This window comes from Hordeum vulgare, chromosome 5H (assembly GCF_904849725.1).
Source record: "Hordeum vulgare subsp. vulgare chromosome 5H, MorexV3_pseudomolecules_assembly, whole genome shotgun sequence".
Lineage (NCBI taxonomy): Eukaryota > Viridiplantae > Streptophyta > Magnoliopsida > Poales > Poaceae > Hordeum > Hordeum vulgare.
This window is the reverse complement of record NC_058522.1, coordinates 488,134,437-488,153,063: the sequence shown is the minus strand read 5'-3', so window position 1 is coordinate 488,153,063 and position 18,627 is coordinate 488,134,437. Positions and strand designations below refer to the sequence as shown.

Below are 18,627 nucleotides of genomic sequence, written 5' to 3'. Positions count from 1 at the left end.
GATCGCTGTAGTTGCTGCTTCTTGTGCGGTGATGTTGTGCATGTTTAGTTGCTTTGCTGGTTTGCTAGAGTATTGCATGTACTTTCTGTTTTAGTCATGAATTATTTACTGGAATTAATCATGAACTTGCCTAATCTTCCAACATTAGCCCAAGCTAGGTAGCACCTACAAGCCCTAGCGGTAGAGAGGGGGTGGATCGATGCTGCCATGCCAGGAAAGAGAAGAGCATCGAGAGCATTTACAGCCGGACTTGACAAATTCAGCCGCCTAAACATTTGCGGAAGCGGGCGGACACGATCTCGGACAACGTCGAACGACCCTTCATATGTCTTATTGTACAACCACGTTCATCGTATCAAAGCCTCAATTCAAACATGAAATACATGGTCTAGACATAAATTTTATTTGAAATGCACAATTTAAACATTAAACTCATTGGTTTTTATTGTGGTCCCGCAAACGATTCACAATATTATTGAGTAGTTGCACATATAACTGCTGACCTCAAAAATTTCAATGTATCTTCAGAAAGTTCAGAATATGGTATGCGTCTTGTTCCGAATGTGGGCTTATACTCTAGGCTCCTCAAATTCATGGGTTCAAGTTGCCCTTTCCCCCACCCACATCTCCATTTTCTCTTGGATGCTCATTATCATCATCATCATCATCATAATCTCAGCATCTTCCTCGTCCGAATTCGTCGAAACAAAGAACTCCTTTCGCATTAATTCATCAAGATCCTTGTCTTTACACTCCTCATTCGACGAACTCTCTGACTCCATCGTTTCACATATAAAAGAATAAAAAACACTGCTCGTACAATTTTTTCAAACACAAAGAGGACAACGTGTACTTCAAGGAGAGCTGGACGTACCGTGGCGGTGATGACGACGGACCTAGAGAAGGATCCGTCGTGACAGACGTGTTCGGGCCTTCCATATTCATCCAGGCATGAGGAGGACGTATAGAGCCGGTTTGATGAGGCCGATTAAATTGTAACTAGTACAAATGTCCGTGCATTGCAACAGGCTATAAATTTAATAGAAGTTGGCCCTTGTAAAAAAATTATAATTAATTAATTTCTATGACTAACAGTTTCATTTGCAATTTTATTTTGTTAATTAATGATGGCATATGCATTAGAACATTATTTTTATCTTGCTGATATATGTGTTTGCATTTGTAATCTAAGTGAGTCTTAATTTGGTTGCAAACATAGCTACATCGAAAACAATCAATTTGTAAGTACATGCATACCAAATGTTCGAGGTTGCGTATCAATATCGATATTTTTAAAATAATAATTAGCAAAACAGTTTATATATATGAAAAATCAAAGCTCAGACATTTTTTATGTAAAGCTTGTATAAACAACATTGTATATTTTTTATACATTAGAAACATTTTTTTACGTGTGACATCACAAACATTATTGAGTTTTGATGTCTGATTTTTTTAATATGCATTTTACATATTTTGTATGCATCATGAATATTTTTTATATACATGTTTTACATTATTAAAATACACGATTAACATTTTTGGAAATTTCTATTTTCTATGTCTACTTTGTTCCATACACATTATATATTTTTGTATATGTTTTCTTATACACCGGAAACATTTTCCTATGCACATTTAAAGTCTTTTAAATACACGATCAATATTTTTCAAAATAAAAGAAAAATATATTATTTATTGTCCATACGCATTGTACACTTTTTTGTCTACAAATTTGACATTTCTTTAATCCATGATTAACATGTGTGCAAAGTTTATCGAAATAAAGGCAAAAAAGAAAAAAAATAGAAAAAGTGCGAAATAGAAGAACAAAAAGGTTTGTACATTTTTTTATTATCCATACGCATTGTACATTTTTTTTGTATATGTGCGAACTTTTGTGTCTACAAATTTGATATTTCTTTAATCCATGATAACATGTGTGCAAAGTTTATCGAAATAAAGGCAAAAGAGAAAAAAAATAGAAAAAGTGCGACGTAGAAGAAAGGGTTGCAGTCAGGATTGAATCTGGGTCTCCTGGGTGGGGCGGGGCGCACCCAACCGGTTGGCCTAGCCTGTTGTCGTGGTAAAATACGGGAACGTCAGCCTTTAGAATGAGAAACAAAGAGCCGAATTGAAGTTTAAAAACGAATCGTTTTTGTCACTTACGGATGGTATTGGTGGGTAATTTTGACGAATTTTAAGGGCAAATTTAATGACGTACCACAGAAGCAATAGGTGTTTTATTAGTAGGTAGGTATATATAGGTATAGATAGATATAGATATAGATATTGTGACCGGTCGGATCGTCTGCCGAGACGTACAGGGAGAGCCGGCAGCAGATGCTCCAAAATCCGGCAAGCTCCATTTGTTTGATTTTTCCTTCTTGCACAGTGCCTCGTAGGAAAAGAGAGCTTGTGTAATGCGTTCACTGTAGCGAGGCGTGGCTCGTCCGTGACAGCGAGGCCGAGCGGCTCCTGACCCACACGCACCTCACTAGATCTTGCCGATATTCGCACGTCACGGGACGTCGCTGGCGGCGGGCGAGCCGGCGACAGCCGACAGAGACCCTCTTCGCTCCACATACATACAATACATCATCTTGGCCTCGCCGTTGGCCGACCCTGCCTACCTCCACGCAAACGTCTCGTCGGCGACGCCGACGCCGGAGCAGTGGCCGGGACGGCGACGCGAGCGAGCGCCTCTCGGGGTTGTCATCTTTTGGGAGGAGAAGAAGACCGTACGCTGCAGGTTCGATCTGCGCCTGTGCACCGTCGACATGGTGGTAATGGGTGTTTTTCCACAACGTACGCTACGTACGTACATCGCTTGCAATAATTGCTTAGGAGAGAGATCTCCTGTCCTGCAACTAAATGCGTTCCCTGTAGAGCGTCCTAGGTATCAGGCCCAAAGATCTGCAAAAAGAAAAAGAAAAAATTGAGAGACAACGGAGATTTGCAAGTTGGCGCCCCCAAAAATAAAACACGCAACCAGACAACAAACAATGGCCGTGCCCACAACCACCACCACTCTTCCTCGAGATTACATTCACACTGATGATCCGACTTTAAACGCAAAGCGACCTGACCGATGCACTGGGTAACAACACACGAATGCTCTTTGTAATGTAATCTTCCCGTCCTAAATGCTCTTGATTCTCTCACGTTTGGGTTATCTAGTAAGAAAAATAACCTTCAGGCTAGAGGCCAACTGGCAAACAACCTTAAAACAAAACAATCTTCCCGTAAAAAATTACTACCTCTGTAGCAAAACATAAGACGTTTTTTGCTTTTGCACTTCAAATTTGAATGCAACAACGTCTTACATTTTGGTACGGAAGGAGTAGATGCCAAAGCTCAGGTAGGATAGTAAAATGGCGTGGTCTCTTCACATGTCATCAGACAAACAAGCTCAAGCTCAGGGGCTAGGCTCTCAGTTTGCTCCAACTGCGACCCCTTCAGCTGCAACCATCAATCATCCATGTTCCAGACCCTCCCTGTCATCACCTCATCAGGAGCAAATAAATCCACGCTCGATCAAACGACCAACAAGGCACCAACCAACATAATGAAAAGTTTTTTTTACCACTACAAGCCAGCTAACTCTTCCTGGAAAGGGTTCCCGCCTTTTGTTCACTGGGGTTGATTGGCATTGCACATGCTGTCATACTACAGATGATGATCTCTTCAATCATGCACCCAAGAGATCTGGACTTTCCATCAACCGCGACACGATCCAGAGCTGCCCACTGCACCGTTTTGCACAACTCCTACAGGAAACCATGACCACAATTGACACACAACAAACAGCACAGCGACGGAAAGGCCAGAAACAGTTGGTTCCGTTGCATTTGGAAAACACAAAAGCAGGACCGCCTACGAGTACCCTAATGTCACATTTAATTGCACATGTGCAGACTTCCTTGCAGCACCTCTGATTTCTGTTCCTGGAAAGCATCAAGTACAGTGTTACTATTTTTTGTCTTTTCCCACATAGACGTGTTATTAGAAATTTCAAAACTCCTTAATGTGCTACGTGAAGTCGGGAAGGTTAATGGAATCTAGTTTTCAAACATAACTTGGTGTTGTTCAGTAAAAAATATTCCATACAATCCAAAATTGGATCCAATTTCCACCATCAAGCGATAACTGAACAAGGGGAGTGTTCTTCGGTAATTAAACATGATTTCTTGTTCCTGAATATACAAGTCAAAAGCTCCAAATTACCATTTCCGATATTTAGTTAGATTTGTACCATAAAGCATCTGGCAGGACGATGTACATCTCCTCACTATTCTACAGTGCTGTCGGGTTGTCCATCTTTATTAGAGCTTACACGCTGCAATAGTAAACAGACAAGCATAAGAGATAGCTGTCCGAAAGCATAGCCAGGATATTCAAAGAATAAAGAAAAGTAGATGCATAAATATCACCTAAGGCATACTTGCACTAATCCTGTAACAATATGAAATCCAAATAGCACAAGAATTCTCTAGAGCCCATCTTGATTTCTCCTTTAAATGCTATGCTACTAATCTCTCAATGCAGTCCATGTTTTGTTCTAGCATACAACCATATAATGAAACTTCATTCCAAACTACCGTATGATTGACAAGAGTGGAATAGTTCATCTTAACTGTTACTGCAGTTGTAAGCCTCATTAAATGACACAGATCTCACGGATGAATTTATGCAGTTATGCCACGTATAATGCTTCTATCGGGAATCAAGAGAAATCAAACGAGTAACAAAGCAGCTAGGGTAATTGATTTTATTTACTCAACGTTTGAGGCAAGTCAGAAGAAAATTAATGCTCTAATCTTAATGGTGTAAGAAGACCATTGACTGAAGAATAGCAAAAGGTCAGAGATTACTTGCTTACACACGGAAGTCCTGAACACCAAAGTAAACATATACTAGAAAAGATTGAGGAGAAAGTGAGAAAACACATTTACCATCCTTTTGCTGATATATGGTTTTATCTCAGGGAGTAACTCAGGATTGTTCTTCTCTTGAAGCTTATGATTTTTCTCAAACTCTTTCCTAGATTCCTTTCGCGAACCAGATTGCCAGACACCACCAAAATTAGGGAGCCAACTAGCATCAGGCATTTCTGGAACAACTTCACCTCGCTTTTCCATTTCCATTTCAGCTCTTCTCCTCTCTGCCCATGCAGCTCCAACACGCTTTGGGTTGAGTTTTCTCGATTTTCCTTTCAGAGAAGATAGAAGTGACACATTCTTTGGATCATGCTCACTAGCTTCTAACCAAGGAGGAGGAGCACCAGTATGCACATTTGCTTTCAGTCCTTCATAACACAACGATATAACATAAAATTTCATGCATGGATCGAGAAGGAATTAACTAGATATATATTTTGTTGCTAAAGCTGCAGCATTGTCACATTCAGATTAGTGCAAGGAAAATATATACTACAAAAAGTGCAGTGTCCAATACCCTGATTGAATTTTCCTCCGGAGTGGCCCTGTTGGACCTGCAAGGGCAGATAATTCAAAATGATTGTAAAAAAAAGAGATGCCAATCATGCACCACGGAACAGGGATTTATATATAAACAACAAATCATTACATATGAACATTTGTAAAAAAAAAGGTGCATGGTACTTCTTTTAAGAAACAATAAACATAAACTAGAATTAAAGCCTTTTTATTACAAGAAAAGAGAAATGGTTACATTTGTTTCAAATAAATACTGTGCAAGTTCTGCTAACATATGACAGAGTTGTAATTATGTTACTGGGGGAAAGGTAAACTCATGATTTAAGACATCAAGAAACAGGCCATAACTAGAGGCGGGCGGCAGTTCAGAACATAAATTCAATAGCACATGTGACATGTCTGATGTACTCCAATACCATAGTAAGAAGATAAATTGTGCATGTATATAATTAAACAGATGTAGTCAGGAACTGGCCTAAGGAAACATAACTGCAAACGAAATCTACAAGCATGATTGCACCAAAAAACCACATTACTAAAGCCGTCATATGGTTTTAAGTTTCCTGAGTCTCCCCCTCATTTAGCCTTTCTGCTGTTCAGATTCAAGATACCTAACATTGTTATACTACCTCGAACAACATTAACTAACCGTAGCTTCTCCTTGCATAGTCTACTAATCAGCACTTCAGCACTAATCAGCACTCCAAATTTCTTAGTAGAACTTATTTACAGAATGACTGTTAAATAATGAACAGAATACACAAGGCTGCTTGTGATCTTTTCAAAAGGATAAATGTCTACTGTTCACATACACATGTGTGCGTGCACAGGTTACATACTTACATGTACAAAAGAAGAAGCCGGTGAATTTGGTCCATTTCCGAGGGAAGTAGGTTGAGCACCTGTAAAGGGAGAAAAATCAGCAAAGTACCAACCAAACTGCAGAATAGTCAATTAGCAAAGTCCAGACCAAAAAAGAAGTGAAAGATCAGCGAGAATTTCAACACTAGTGCTTACCTTTCATTTGTGCATCAGCACTATGAAACATGTTTGTACTCGGCATACCCTGATGCTCATGTGTTGTGACCCAAGGTTTGACGGGCAGTCCGGAAGTACCAAAAGGAGCAGAATAAGCAACACTTCCGGAGTTGGAAGATCCGTAACACGCTGTACTAGTGGGGTAATAGGCCCCATTGGTAGGACTTTGTAAAGGCATAACAACACAAGATGCAGTATTATGAAAAGATGGGATGTCAGTTTCAGCAAAACTATCCGAAATTTTAGAGCTAGATTCATTTTGGATATCTTTCAACGGCCCCAGAGATGGTCCAACCAGGCCCTTGGTCAATGTCTGTTCGTCTGTAATCGATGACTCACAGCCCTTCTCCCACTGAAATTGTAAAAATATAACAATCAGCAATGCAGAAATATGTCAGCATCGTCCTATTTCCAGAGCACATATTAATCTGCTTCATTGCCAACATCATACATAAATTCCAGAGAGACCTTTTGAGATAACTGGAGCTGTGAAAAAGGTACATAATGCAATTCTGATAGGAGAAAATACAGGTAAAAAATGGATAGCAGTGCACCTTCGCAAGCTCATCCTCTGAAATCCTAAATGAATCAACGTGATCCATCCCGCCCCCATGCTTCCGCAGGAAATCCTTGACGCCCTTGAGGTGCTCCTCGCTCGCGAGATGGTAAATCGCATTGCTACTGCAACAGAGTAAAACAGGGCTTATATCTTTCACGCAAAGTCGACATGTCTACAGTATTTCTAAAAACTCTACTATGCTTCCAACAACCCCTGATCCCGATGTGCTACCAGCGCTCGATCTCATGTTCTATTGGGCCATCCAAAGTCCAAGCCACTGTGGCTAGAAACGGTGCATCTAAAGCAAAAAACCCTAGGTGTAGAGGGACGGCCATGAGGAGTAGGCGGAAGCTACCAGGCGAAGCGGCTGTCGAGGTCGACGAGGTCGGCGGAGCAGAAGGGGCACCAGAGGCGGGAGCGGGGGCCAGGCGTGGAGGGGTGGAGGAGCGCGCGGCGGAGGTCGGCGAGCTTGGCGTGGAAGCCGGAGAGCGCGGCCGCGAGAGCGGCGCGGTGAGCGGGGAAGTAGCGGTGGCGCCGGCCCTGGTCGTGGTTGCGGCGGCACAGCTCGCAGTACTCGAAGCTGCCGCCGCCGGCGGCGTGCGGCTTCGGCGGCATCGCGGGGCGGGGCTCCTGGCCTGTCGGTCGCGGCGGCCCAGGCGTTCGCTCGCGCGTGTTTGGGCCTCAGCGTTCAGACTCCACCCCGCAGCCCGCACACACACACAAAAAAAAAAAACGTTCGGAGATCAGATTCCAGAGCACTTCGAATCGAATCGAATCGAATTAGCAAAAAACGTTTGGGGTTCAAGTATTGGACGGTCCGGTTGGGAGAGAAAAGCTCCAGCGGCACTTCGAATTTGTGTATCGTGTTCAAGTTTCTTTAATTATATTCTTAGGTAAAGTTTATTTAATTTCTAAGAAATAAAACGGATTGAAGTCATGTTTTACTAGCTCTGAAAATAATATTCGACTAGGCATCAAGACCTTGGTCCGAATTCGGCGTATACAATTTGGTGCGTTTATATAGTTGTCGGGATATATAATTGCAAATTCGTCATCTTATTTTTAAACTATTATTTATTTATTTTAACCGAAGCAAAAAAAATTACCTCATATATTTTCTTTTTGCAGTTAAATTGCCTCATATATTAATTATTAAGTAGAGAGGAGAGTTTGTTACAATAGCGAAAACCGTAAAGTTTCGGCGAGTTTGCGGGCCGGGTCCAGTTTGCTGCGCAGAGCAGACTCCGCATCTGCAGCCCGGCCCGCAAACTTTTTCGCGAATCCTTAAATATACGCGGGGTAGGCATAAAAGCCGTTTGGGCTCTCATTTGCGGGGCCAAACCCTCATCTCCGTCGTCGAATTCGTCGTCGCCGTTCCCCTCCCTTCCCTAGCTCCAGCCGTCCGATTCGCTCGCCATGGACGCCCTTCCTCCACATCTACAGCAGGAGCAGCGCAGGTGCGTCGCCCGCGGAAGCGGTCGTCGCATAAGTGGACGGGGAGGGGGCTCTCAGTGCCGGCGTCGCTGCTGCGGCGGGAGACCGAGGAGTTCGACATCTGCCGCGGTCTCGTGCCGGCCCCCGCGCCTCCCGCCGCACCCGCGCCTCCCGATCCGCCACCGCCTGAGTTCGAGGAGGGGAGCTCCTCCGGCACCTGGACCCTCTCCACCACGGCGTCGTCGCCATACACTCCGGCCCGCGAGGTCGCCGTCGACGAGGACGGCTTCGAGATCTACGATCCGGCCGCTTTCGAGGGCTCGGTGACCCGCGAGAACTTCGTCCCCGAGGAGGTCCTCGCCACGGTGACCGACGCAATCGCGGCGCGCTCCGCGGAGGAGGTCGAACACGACGCCAAGCGCCGCCGTCGTGAGGTCGACATCGATCAGCTCTTGCTCGACAAGGGCCTCGAGCAGGACCGCCTCCACCGCGAGCAGGAGGCCGCCAAAGGCGCGCGAGAAAGGGAAATCTGTCGTCATCTACGTCGACGACGACTCCGACGAGGAGTGAATGCACTCTGGCGACGGCACGGCCGCACCCTGCGAGCTCCGGTGACCTAAGTTTGGTTTGTTTAGGGTTAGGACCACGTCTTCGAACGCATTTTGAATTAATCTCCCGCGTAGTTTGAATAATTAAATTTACAGTTCTGTTTGACGTGTCTGTTCTACGCAACACGTTTTTGAAACTACAACCCAGTTTACACTGAAGTGCAAACTGGGTCTGTTAGAGATGCTCTTATACACGCATAAAAGAGAGCAACTTCGTTATCAAGCTGACGATGTGTAGCAAGACTGCAAGACGCAGCCTTAGCCGTGTGATTCATCGGAAGAACCGTCTTTTTTGCGCAAGAACGCCGAGCAGATCGACAGCCTGGTAAAGCAGAGCCCCAAATGCAAAACCAAGATTGATCTACGACGTGCTAGTACTTCGGACCAAATTTAATCGGCCGGACGCCTTGCACTTGCACTTGCACAGCGACCTCCAGGAGACGTGGCCGCCGCGCCAGTAACTCAAACCGACAACGAATGAACTGCTACAGTGACCCAGCACGGCCGTAACGCTAGATGGCTTAGGGCATGAACTATGGTGGCATCACCTGGGTATGCCTCACCTCTTCTACGTAGATAAATTTAAACAAAGCCATGGTGTGTTCCATAATCATCCAACGGAGGCTATTTTTTTATGTCATTATCTTACACCATTATATCACGAAGCTCACACTGCGTCGCCCGAGTGACTGCCTCGTAGCTTTTGTCAGGGAGGAGCCGAATTCTTCTGCAGGAGTCTGTTTCCGTCTTCAGGCAGCACATTCGACGGAGGTGGCGTCTGACAAGATGATGTGGCACCTGGAGCACCCGTTCAGCGTGGCCCGTTGGTCATGCCCTTAGCAGCACAGGTGTACTGATTCAGCACGGCCCTGGGTAAGGCTGTCTACAGGCCATCAATGCCGCACCGCCCAGGCCCCAGGCGGAAATACTTCCGTCATACGGCAAGCAAGTGCTCGCCGGCGTACAGACCACAGAACAGTAGCTACAGCAACAGCACCAAAGACAGCAGAAAATGACTTGCTCCGATTCAGTACAAAAGTTCAAATAGATGCAGAAAAACCATGCCGTGAAGCATTTTTAACTAATGACGAATACATATATAAATGATGCTACGTTCCAGCATTCAGGCAAAAATGGTCTCAGTACAGTCTCCCGTGAAACAAACATCACGAACAACACGTCTCAGGGGGCACACATCTCTCTCGTTTACGTCTTGCTACCAAGGATAGAGCTAGGGACAAGGATCTACATCTGCCGGGGGGTGCTCCGTCGTCGCTATCTTCACAAGTTTCAAGCACCTGAACCAACGAACTGAAGTACTGAACTAGGGGTGGATATCTGCTTCTTCGCCTGACCTACGATGTTAGTTGCGCTGAGGCTCCTTGAGGTTCCGTGCCGCCTCACTGAACCACGGACTTCTGCCGCTTGACCTGCTGGAGGATCGGCTCCTTCACCTGCAACAGTTCACGGGTGGTAAAGCTTATGGTTCACACAGTACCAAACTGTTAACTGATGCAACTGACAGGGTGATGAACATCACACATGCGTGAGATTTGTGGATTTGATCAGTTTGGTTAAGTGAAGGAAGGTGGAACTTTTTTCTTACCATGCTGGTCTTCCTGGTCCGCTTGTCCGGCGTGCACATCGACTCGTTGCCAGCCAGAGACTTCCTGGTCCTTTGCCCGAGCACCCCACTCTCCAGGGACGTAGCCGGCTGCACGGAATGCATCACAGTTTATCACGTTTCAGCTATACATATGCTGTGGTTGCTCTTGCTCAGGGTCTCAACACTGCAAAATTCTTGACTACTTGGGGGGTTCCAATCAGGCTTCGGTCATACCTCGCGATTGCTGGTGGGAGTCCTGCTTGGGTCTTTGTTATTCTGCTGCTGCTGCTGCTCCGGTAGCTCCCGTGTGCGGGTAAGATCAGATCCAACTGACTGGAAGCGGCCGTTTGTCGAGCCATCTTTCATTTCCTGATCTGTGGAACGAGGTAAATGCTAGGGTTTAGCAACTGCTGCCAAACCCAATGTGACAAGAGGTAAGAGCCTGAACATGAAAATGTGGATCACTGTTTCCACTCACCAGTCATTTCGTGATCTCTGCGGTCACACTCAGCAGGCCTTGCGTTGGTATCAATTGCCTGCATGATGTAACATAGATTGAGATGGATCGGGTATGCCCAAATGAGTTGCAGAATTACTACAGAAGTAGTGCACAAAACTTGGAACCGATAGTCATACCATATCTTCAGTGATATCAACTTCCAGTATCTTCTTTATCTCAAGGAGCTTTCTGTTGGTGACTTCAGAGTGAATGACAGCTTTGCCTGTGAGACACAGGTTGACATGTATTTTGTGAAGAGAACAAATGTAGTAAACTGCATAACATGGAAGATGTGTACTTACATGATCAACTGATCGAATCTAGAAGATATGTGTTTGTTTTATTACAGTATAATGGGAACAGAAAAATGACAGGATCGCTTATTAGCCTAACAATGATTAGTTTGCAGCAAACACAAAAACTTATGAAGCTTTCCAGCTGACACATTTTATCCAAGAAAGATCAGCCTGCAAGTATTACTGGTAAACAACATTTTTCATTAAGAAAATGGTCTTCCTTCAGGGGTGCTATGCAACAGTTTTCTCAAAAATGCAATTGATCAACATGCAAAAAGTAATCATTTGAGTCCCAGCAGCAAATCTTTATAGGAAATGAAAATGAGATTACTGCCTGGCTTATTCTTCTTCACTGGCTGGCCAACTTTACTAAAAGAACAAATAACACGTGAACCATCCAGAAGGACAGAGGATACAGTCCAGGCATCTTAGATTTCATACAGATTTTCGAAAAGGTTGACTTCATACATATAAATTTAAGTAGGTACCTAATCTTCTGTTGGCTGAATTCTTAATGTATCCATCTTGCACCATTTTGTCAATCAACTTTCGGACTGTGCTCTGGTTGGCTTCGCCATCAAGCTTGCCCTGAAGCTTAGCTACAGTCACATAATCCATTGGAAGTGCGTGGTATAATGCCTGTAATGACAATATTATGTTAGGGGAAATTCCCATGCATTGACTTTGTTAACAGAATAACCATCAAGGGTTTAAGGACGGTACCTTCATGTACATCAGATCTCCATCATTGTTTTTGGTTCCTTCAGTAGGTGAAACATTGTGCGTGGCAACCTCTTTCTTTATGTAGGGTGTCTTGGGATCAGTAACCTGTAGTCAGGAAATAATCATGTTAGTGAAGAACAATATAGCATGTGGTAGACAATACTGTTACTTAGGTTGACCTTGTTAACAGCATAACCATCCTTGCCTGCCCTGGAAAGTAAACCATCTTTAAGTAGCCTCTCCAAAATATCTGAAAAGTGAGTCATTACTTTAGCAATTCAAGACTTGAATGAGAATGCAGAAAGAATGCCTCTGTTTTACGAGATTAATCTGACAAGCACAGAGAATTGTTTCTGCATTACCTTCCACCATTTCCTGCAAAGCATTCAACAGGCATTTATTAGTAGCAAGCCGGAAAACTTGTAAAGTGTATCGAGGCATGGTCTGTTTACATACACTGGTGGACTAACACTGTAAAGATATCTGTCACTTGCTCACATATCTAGTGACTGAAGTAGAACAATAATCAACCGAAATATCAATACTTGTCATAAAAGGGAAGATGACAGCAAGAATTACCAATGATATGTCAGGGTAGTTGGAAAGGACATCTGAAGCATTAACAGTACCCATGTCTCCTGAGCATATCCATGCTCTTACTTGAGCTGTTAGCTCTTCCTCATGAGCAGCATCTTGAGTTTCATCTGTGAACATATGAAGTTAGAGAAGAGCAAACACATACACATAGATCATGTCTGCATGTAAAGATTGCATATATGTATGAGCAAACAAAGCTCTCTTGAACCAATAACTGACCTTCTGAGTTTGTACCACTTTGACCTCTGCCATTTCCATCTGTTGCAGCAAGTATATTAGCACCAAAAACATTAAATACAATGAGAGCATCATGGAATAAATGTTACCATTAGGAGCAACGACGTAACGATCCACTTCAGATGGGCGAACCTAATAGAATCAGGATGTATAAGCATGGACATTTTCATGCAAGAAGGAGGTACCACATGTTCATAACTGAAAAAAGAGCAAATTACAGATAATGTTACTAAAATTATCAGTTATATGATTCTTTTGGCCTTTACCTCAGTGTCCGTAAAGTCATCATCATGGTCAGATTCACGACCCAAGCTCATCTTGTCATCGTCACTGTTAGCATCATTAGCATCACATGGATCAAGGACACTCTTAACCTGCATAAACAAAGCAAATATGAGAAATTGATCCAAAAAACCCAAAAAGAATTCTGGACAGACGCTGTAATTTCTACTACCTTCAAAGCTAATACAAGATGCTTGCTATTGACGTTCCCCACTTCCATCTTCAAGGGGTTCTTGTTCCATATATTTACGGCCTCGTTCTCAGCACAACCCTTGAAAAAGGGAGGCTCGTAATCCTCAGGCTGGCAACATAATAAAATCTGTAAGCTTCCACCAACAAAGTTATACAGAAGAAGAAAAGCTAAATCCTTATTTCTACAGAACAAAAGAATCAGGTTATCTACGATGGCAGCTGCAGGTTTCAGTAACTAGAAACAAAGGCACTCACTGTGGTCTCATCATAGTATAGCAGCTTCATTAGAATGGTTCGCTGAACACAAGCAAGCGACAGAATCAGCACAGCACAATCCAATGTACCCAAAATACAGAAAGTCAAGATTACCTCCTCTGGCATTTGGTCCAAGGTCCTCATAAGTGAAACCAGCGTTCTGATCATCTTACAAGCAGAGCTCCTAAAAGGAAACCGTTGTCACGTCAGGATATTACCATTTTACCACTGGTTACAGCTGACAATATTGATGTTGACAATAACATGCACATATGAACCCAATGAATAGTACTCCCTCCGTTCCTAAATATAAGTCTTTTAAGAGATTTCAATAAAGGTCTACATACGGAGCAAAATGAGTGAATCTATAGTCTAAAGTATGTCTATATACATCCGTATGTAGTTCATTAGTGAAACCTTTACAAAGACTTATATTAAGGAACGGAGGGAGTAGTTCACAAACTGATCTGCAGGATGTATATAACAAAACCACACTGAAACCTCAACTATCTCATACCTTCAGTACAAGAATTCTGCAAGTCAGGCAGAAAAACTAAGAGCAACTTATAAATTCAACTAGTACTAATTGTCAAGAGGTGAATAATAGCTCCTCATAACTTTAGTTTTCACACACTATCATAGAGAAAAACAGAACACTGAACTCCTATGCCTTCACTTTATGAGGCCACATCTTTGAAATTATACCAGTGTGTATGCAGTATTACTGTACTATGACGACTACAGTATACACATAAAAACACCCTTCACAAATTAACTCTTAGGAGAACAAAAGACTAACAACAAAAACAAATTTTAGCATCCAAAAAGGGATATGCAAGATAGCACCTCATCTGATCAGGAGTGACTTCTGCTGAATTTGACTTGAATGTGGTACTATTCTTTTTGCTCCCTGTGCGACTCATGTTCATTGCAACTTCCTCCCCGTTTGTGTTGGGGTAGCTAAATGAGACTGCAGGATAATTATGACACATGATAAGCAAATGTAGGGCATATGATCCATCATCAATGTCAGTCCAACTTAATACGCTACACGTTAGCAAACTCCACCCGGTGATACTCACAAGCATACTCTTCAATCATTGGCCCTTCCTCCTTCTCACATATACAGAAGAGAAGGGTCTTGAGATATTTCTTTTGTAAGGCATCATAGACACCTAGAATCAGAAAGTTAATCAGACAAACGCATAAGAAAATCACATCTGAAACATATAATCATAAAACAGCAAACTGATTGAATGAGCTCAAGTTGTCTAAGACATATATTACCTTTCTCCATCCAATCAATCAACCTCCTGGATTCAGGATCCATGGGCATCAGCTTCTTAATCTTCATCTCTGCAACAAATATAAGGTCGTTTGAGACTTTGAGCTAATAATTTCATGCAGAATGTAGATATTACATATATATACTAGGCACCAATCCTGACCTAGTGCCGGAACAGACTTATCATTGAAGTACTTCTCAGGAAATAGACCTCTGATGTAGCTGATGTTGTATATAGCAATCCGGAGCAAATTCCTTGTCTGTTTGGTCAACAGATTACCAATGTTATCCAAATAGCTCTATGAATAACTTCAAATTACGCACTATGCTATGATTTTCACCAGATCGTATACATATCTATTGAAATAGCCCAGTACTTCAGCAATAGAAAACCTACCAACATCATATCAAATTGGGTTACTGAAAAACAAGCTCAGAGTTAAGCACAGAATTCACAAAAAAATACATTTATATTTTTCAATAATGTTTTATTCAAACACATACATATGCAATAAAGAGTGTGTGATAGATTTCTTCGATTAAACACCAGGAACAGTTTGCCCATGCAAATACAGGAACACATATTGGTATGATAAGCAAATCTGTTAAGTGAACAGAGATCAATACATTGCAATTCAGGGAAAACAGGTATAAGAAAAATGTAAACAAGACATATCATGTCATATAGGAAATTAACCACCCAGCTTGTCAAAACCTGATGATAAACCAATAATCCTGCAACGTACTTGTCAACCACTCCCAATTAATATTTGATGAGGACACTACAGTTTAAGAGTTGGTTCCCAAACATGGCAAGAGAGGTTTGCTAACCTCGGATAATTCCTAAAGGCAGAACATACATTCAAAAACTCACAAGCATAGCACAAGAAACAATACTTATATCTGTCACAAAAGTACGCCACACTTCGATCGAATAGTAAAACTCCAAACATAGAGATGCTCACTACCCCACTGGAAGCATGTGTACAGCAGAAAATCTTACTCCTAGAACAACAGGAACTAGTACAGCCCAATTCAAACTAAGATGACAGAAGTTCATGCTGCTTTTCCAAGTGAATTTGGAAATGTGAAAGGGACGTGAAGTTACGAATCGAACTTAGGCTGCTACCAAACTTCAGCAATTAAACAGAAAACGAGACTAAACTAATTCCAGAGGTACAGGAAGAGTTCGAGCACTGGACTTCATACAAGCTTCTACCACAACGCACCAGAATCGATGTACTAGGAAATTGCCAGAGAAAACTAAAGGATCGTGGAGTAAACTAGTAAACCAACCAATATGATCTACGTCGAACGTGTGAACCCACATTTCCAGCAGATATAATGCTAACTATATATGTAAGCGCAATTACCACAAGCATACTTCCACGACCTAACCTAATCGAGACGGGGAAAATCCAAAGCGACCAAACGAAATTAGTTCAACAGCTCCCCCAACGTTCAGAATACTACTAGTTCAGAATCGCAGCGCAAATAAGGGGGGTGGTTTCCGCGCTAATCTCCCGCGAAATCGAGGAAAACGACGAGGCAAGCCTCCCGAAAAGCAGATTACACGCTTCAATTCCGCAAAATGAAACCGAGCAAGCAAGCAGGATGAATGAACAACCATCAAATCAGTGGGGTAACAGCGAGAGGGCCCGTTTGAGCAGACGGGACGCACCCGACAGTTCGCGGAGGAAACTAGGAACAAAATCCATTTGAGCGATAGCCGAAACGGAATCTACTGACACTTCTAGCCGCCTCTCCATCAGCAACATTGGAGCAGAAACCCCCACAAAACCCCATGGCGCCCAAAACCGCGCGCGAAATCGATGAAAACCCCCCCAAGCAGCACCAAAATCCACCCCAAAAAAACCCCGACCAGAACGAAACGATTCCGACGCCCCGGGAGTACGAATCGGCCCAAATCGAACCCGCAAAGCTCGCGCGCTACGGCCAACCGAGCGACCAAATCCGAGGGCAAGCGCTTCTCGGGGAACCGCAGGAGGAAATCTCGACCGACCGACACGAAACCACCGACGGAAGCAACTCGAATCGCGCGGAACCGAAGCGAGGGACGGGGGTGAGAGGGGAGGGGGGAGGTGGGTGGGTGACTTACTAGAAGCAGCGAGTCCTGCTCCGTGATCTCCGCCTCCTTGGTCTTCTGAGCCATCACCTGCATCCACCGGAGAAGAGCGACGGGGCGCCGGTTAGCACGCGGGAAGCGCAGGCGGCGGTGCGGCCACGAGATGGGGGCGGCGGCGCGGGAGAACTCACCATTTTGCCGCCCTGGTGGTGGGCGTGTGCTGTGTGTGCGCGTGGGAGGGAGGGAGGGAGGGAGGGAGGGGTGGGGGGAGAGAGAGAGGAGAGAGGGTGGTGAGTGGTGACTGGTGACGTGAGGGGTTTGGTATGGGAGGGGTACTTGTAGAGGACGGGGCAGTTGCTCCAGCCCCGAGGCAGTGTTACCTTTTCGCTCGTGACAGGTGGAGAAGTCTCGCTCTGTTTGAGTTGTGGAGCGCTTCGAATCCTACAGATTCGCGGACAGCATCGTGCGCTCTCAGCCATTTGACACATTCGGCCGTCCGTTTCGTTTGCTTAATGCGATCTGGACCGTTGAATCGAGTCATAGGAGGAAGTCTGCCGTCGGATCGAGCCCTCGCACTGTAGGAATGAATAGTTGAACTTCGTAGCGTGCCACCACCTGTAATTCCAGCGCCCCGCCGAGGGTATTATAGTCATTTTGCATCCAAGCGTATAAAAGGACCAGCACGCCGTGTGGAGACCCTATCCGTCGCCCCTCCCGTATTCGTGTGTCGTCTCCGCTCGCCCAACCCTCTCCCTCCCTCAGATCTAGTCGTCGTCGCCCCTCCCGTCGTCCCCAGCCTCTCCGTCTAGACACGGCAACCATGAGCGCCAGCGAAAGGAGGAAGGTTGGTGATTCCCTCCCTCTGATCTAGTCGTCGCCCCTCGCGTCGTCCCCAGCCTCTCCGTCTAGACACGGCAACCATGAGCGCCAGCGAGAGGAGGAAGGTTGGCGATTCCCTCCCTCTGATCTGGTCGTCGCCGCCCCTCGCGCCGCCCCAGCCTCCTTGACTGGACGCGGTGACCATGAGCGCCAGCGAGAGGAGGAAGGCTGGCGACTGCATGTCGAGCATGCCCCGCATCACGCGCCTCCTCTGCGTGTGGGACTGTCACGCCCAAGATGCGACCATATCCTCAATTTGGCACGAGGGCCTTGTCAGGGATAGAAGCGCATCTCGTCGTGTCGCAAGAATGGATATCGTTACAAGTACATGTACTGAAAAGAAGAGATATATGGAATTGGCTTACACTCACCACAAGCTACATCAGAGTCACATCAGTACATTACATAATCATCAAGAGTAAGAGCAGGGTCCGACTACAGACAAAAATAAACGACAAAAGAAGAACGACGTCCATCCTTGCTATCCCAGGGTGCCGGCCTGGAACCCATCCTAGATCGATGAAGAAGAAGAAGAAGAAGAAGCAACTCCAAATGAACAACCAACGCGCTCGCGTCAAGTAACCTTTGCCTG

The 18,627-nt window shown here is 44.4% G+C and overlaps 1 protein-coding gene across 1 annotated transcript; it reads right to left on the bottom strand.

Annotated features, from left to right (window-relative positions):
- Positions 1–3,006: 3,006 nt before the first annotated feature.
- Positions 3,007–17,398, bottom strand: LOC123399775 (meiosis-specific protein PAIR2). The gene is made up of 30 exons (XM_045094158.1): positions 17,348–17,398; positions 17,190–17,246; positions 15,234–15,330; positions 15,073–15,141; positions 14,868–14,960; positions 14,632–14,755; positions 13,900–13,969; positions 13,786–13,827; positions 13,511–13,639; positions 13,323–13,430; positions 13,146–13,188; positions 13,039–13,077; positions 12,802–12,926; positions 12,585–12,597; positions 12,402–12,472; positions 12,223–12,327; positions 11,988–12,138; positions 11,341–11,426; positions 11,183–11,240; positions 10,939–11,078; positions 10,705–10,812; positions 10,529–10,552; positions 7,412–7,596; positions 7,052–7,178; positions 6,477–6,849; positions 6,303–6,361; positions 5,458–5,494; positions 4,956–5,308; positions 4,256–4,339; positions 3,007–3,947 (listed from the first exon to the last, which is right to left on the bottom strand). Exons 1-29 carry the CDS (start codon positions 17,348–17,350, stop codon positions 4,292–4,294), a joined length of 2,937 nt encoding a protein of 978 aa, XP_044950093.1. The 5' UTR covers positions 17,351–17,398; the 3' UTR covers positions 3,007–3,947; positions 4,256–4,291.
- Positions 17,399–18,627: the final 1,229 nt, after the last annotated feature.

What these genes read in the sequence shown, in the direction of transcription:
- LOC123399775 (XM_045094158.1), bottom strand. An exon ending in ATGACTTTACGGACACTGAG is followed by an intron (nt 13,189 to 13,322) that starts GTAAAGGCCAAA and finishes TGATTCTATTAG; the next exon opens with GTTCGCCCATCTGAAGTGGA. An exon ending in CGGAGGAAAATTCAATCAGG is followed by an intron (nt 5,309 to 5,457) that starts GTATTGGACACT and finishes TGTGTTATGAAG; the next exon opens with GACTGAAAGCAAATGTGCAT.